Source organism: Egretta garzetta, unplaced genomic scaffold (genome assembly GCF_000687185.1).
Source record: "Egretta garzetta isolate BGI_Z169 unplaced genomic scaffold, ASM68718v1 scaffold44, whole genome shotgun sequence".
In the NCBI taxonomy this organism is placed as follows: domain Eukaryota; kingdom Metazoa; phylum Chordata; class Aves; order Pelecaniformes; family Ardeidae; genus Egretta; species Egretta garzetta.
Window position 1 is genome coordinate 97,333 of NW_009259490.1, and position 3,005 is coordinate 100,337.

Below are 3,005 nucleotides of genomic sequence, written 5' to 3' on the forward strand. Positions count from 1 at the left end.
AGGTTAACAGTTGGGCTCGATGATCTTAAAGGTCTTTTCCAACCCAAATGATTCTATGATTCTATGATTCATCCCGTTATCCCCGCTGAGAGCAGAGTGGGATGGATGCCTTGTTGCCACAGGCATGGGGAAGGCACCTTGCAACCTTCCCCCTCTTCCCCCAGGGAAATTATACTGTGTCTTCACGGCAATGGTCTCAGCAGCAATCCAAAATGAAGACAGCTGCCTCCCCCAGAGGACCCAAACTGCAAATGCTAAAGCAAAGTGAACAGGATACCTCCCTGAACAGGAGCCACAGAGAAAAGTAAATCGCTCAGGTCGGGGTTCTGCCAGCCAGGGGTTTCTTTGGTGGCCAGAGCATAGCTGTGTTACAGCAAACGGGCTGGGCTGCGGGAGTCCACGGGGGGGGCTGGAGGGAGGGACCTGCTCATCCTCACCCGCCACCCAGCAAGGGGAAAGGAGAACAGCATCAGGTGGCCCTTGGAGGAGGGCCAGCAACACTGGAGTTTGCTGGATATGCTTTCCTTCAACTACCCCTTCAGGAAAATGCTGTAATTTTAACAACCTCTTTTACCTAGAGGCATGTCCCAAACCATACTGTGCATGGAGTAAGGCAACCAAATCACCAGTACAGAGAATTTCAACTATATTTTCAGGCAGCCCTGACAATCTCCCCTAGCCTGTACACATACCCGTCTGTTCTTTTTGATGCAGTAACTGGAGGCAAACACTAAAGTACCCTTCAGCAAAAGAGAGGGGAATTAGATGTACTCTGCCAGCAGTATTCATGGGAACTGTGTCACTCAGCCCCCTTGGAGCATCTCGGACAGAGCGAGGAAGACTGCATATTGAGAAGGAGAAAACATTAACTTCAGTAGCCGCTTTGTGCTAAGTTTTAAAGGTGTCTGCTTCTCATTTCCACCATCAGTATCGTTTTCCCCAGTTACATAGATTAGATAAATCTCTTGAAAGCTAGTTTATGTATGACAGCAATGCACTTATTTTATATGAAGCATGGCTTCACAGAATCACAGACTGTTTTGGGTTGGAAGGGACCCCTACAGGTCACCCAGCCCAACCCCCCTGCAGGGAGCAGGGACACCGCTAACCAGATCAGGTTGCTCAGAGCCCCGTCCAACCTGGCCTGGAATGTTCCCAGGGATGGGGCCTCCACCACCTCTCTGGGCAACCCCTGCCAGTGTTTCACCACCCTCACTGTAAAGAATTTCTTCCTTATAGCCAGTCCATATCCAGGTAGGCACAGCAGCCTACCTGTTACCTCCTGCCCTTCACACAGCACGGACAGACATGCAGTGAGCCGCGCTTTTCCCCTCATCCCTCCTGCCCCGAGGCTGGCAGCCTCTGCAGTCAGACCAAGCCCTGTGTACAGGCTGTGCTTTGAAATGGAGCTGAGCTCACAGTCCAGTTTACTAACGCTGGCATGAGCCGGGCCAAAACAGGCACTTGACATGATGGAGAGGAGAAAGGTGGCTTTTCAGCCCTTGTGGTACCTCCCTCCACCTTCTCCTTGGAGGCTGAAACTGAGGGTCCAGCCCAAAGCCCCCATGCCTGCTGCCGTGCTTTGTATGCCCTGCACCACCACCGTGGTGGATGTTTGCAGCAAGGGGTGAAGGAGGAGGACTCACTTTTCTGCCACAAGTCGGAGAACAACGTGGGACTCAAAATTGCACTGCTAAGGTTTCCCCACACAAACCACATGTTGACTTGGTAAGAAAAAAAAAATATGCTGGGAGTCGTCACCACTGCAATGGCTTTGGCAGATAAGCAGCTCCCTCTGACCCCGCTCTGAAAGCTGCATACACAACACACTGGCAAACGAAAGGAGGTGCAGAAAGATGCAATCTTCAGCTGGAAGGGCTCTGCAAGGTCATGCCTTTTACAAAAATGTCCCCTTGCAGGACAGGGTGGAGGAACAGGCATGCATGCTCCTGGGCACAAGGTGAAACAGCTCCCCCCTGGCACCACATTTTAAGGGTATCAATCCAAGGTTACAAAAAGCCCCTCCCAGGCAGTCCCCCCCAGTACGCACCATGGCGGTGAGGCACTGTGATTCCCGCACCGTGGCGGCCGAGCTCAGCAAGGCTGCGAGGATCAGGGTCATGCTGAGGCAGATCCCAAAGTAGAAAGCTGGAAGGAATTCAGACATGGGAGCTGTGGTCAGACACCGAGACTTTTAGGGCTAACAGAGGCCTGGTCTGATGCTTTCTCCCAGAGAGGGGCCAAAAAGTGTATTTTGGGAAGCTGCTCCAAGAGGACCAAGTTGCAGAACTGAAATTATTTTGTCATTTATATAATACCTTCCATTTGCATATGCTTTGCTTGTCCGGCAGGGCTATAAACCTCTGAGTGGTTCCCACAGCTCCAGCAGAGCGAAGCACCCTAAAAAGGGTGTCAGTCCCCCCGACAGACCACAAGCTGTCAATTATTTCAGCACTCTGATAAGGATCCCCCCCGACAGGGGGGGTGTGCTGATGCGCAGCAGCTGTCCCACGGCCCCTATCGGGACCTCGTGCACTGCTAATCTGGTGCAACACTCGCCCTCCGGTTTCCTCCTGGCTAAGGCAGGGCCACAGCCGGTACCCCGGGGCAGGGCTCGGGGGCCACACTGCTGCAAAGGGCTTTGCAACCCTCGCTCAGGGCTAACCATGCGAAGTTAAGGCTTGCGAGGAAAGCACGTGGAAACATCGCTGGAGAGGGGCGGCTGGGACAGGAGAGCCTGCAAAGCTGCATTAGGTGCAAATCTATACAGACCCTGGTGTGTGTGTGTGTGGGAAAGGGGGGGGGCTGTCCCCTAACTTTGGACTAACATATTTTTTACACCTGCCTTGTTAAACCGAAATTGAGAACCAGGATCTAGAGAGGGTGTGGGCATGTTTAAGCCCAGACTATAGCTTGGGAGAAGCAGCAGATGCCAGCCCAGCAGAAGTGAGCAGAGTGTTTTAGTATCTGGGCTGTTCTCATCTCTTTGCTCTAGCCTGCTACCC

At 52.7% G+C, this 3,005-nt stretch overlaps 1 protein-coding gene across 3 annotated transcripts in view; it reads right to left on the minus strand.

The window, feature by feature from the left end:
• Positions 1-3,005, minus strand: part of TSPAN32 (tetraspanin 32) — a 35,926-nt gene that overhangs the window by 30,109 nt on the left and 2,812 nt on the right. For all 3 annotated transcript variants that reach the window (XM_035892856.1, XM_009637282.2, XM_035892855.1), the window contains exon 3: positions 2,051-2,148. In XM_035892856.1, coding sequence (XP_035748749.1) covers positions 2,051-2,148 — 98 coding nt within the window. The remainder of the gene's footprint in view (positions 1-2,050; positions 2,149-3,005) is intronic.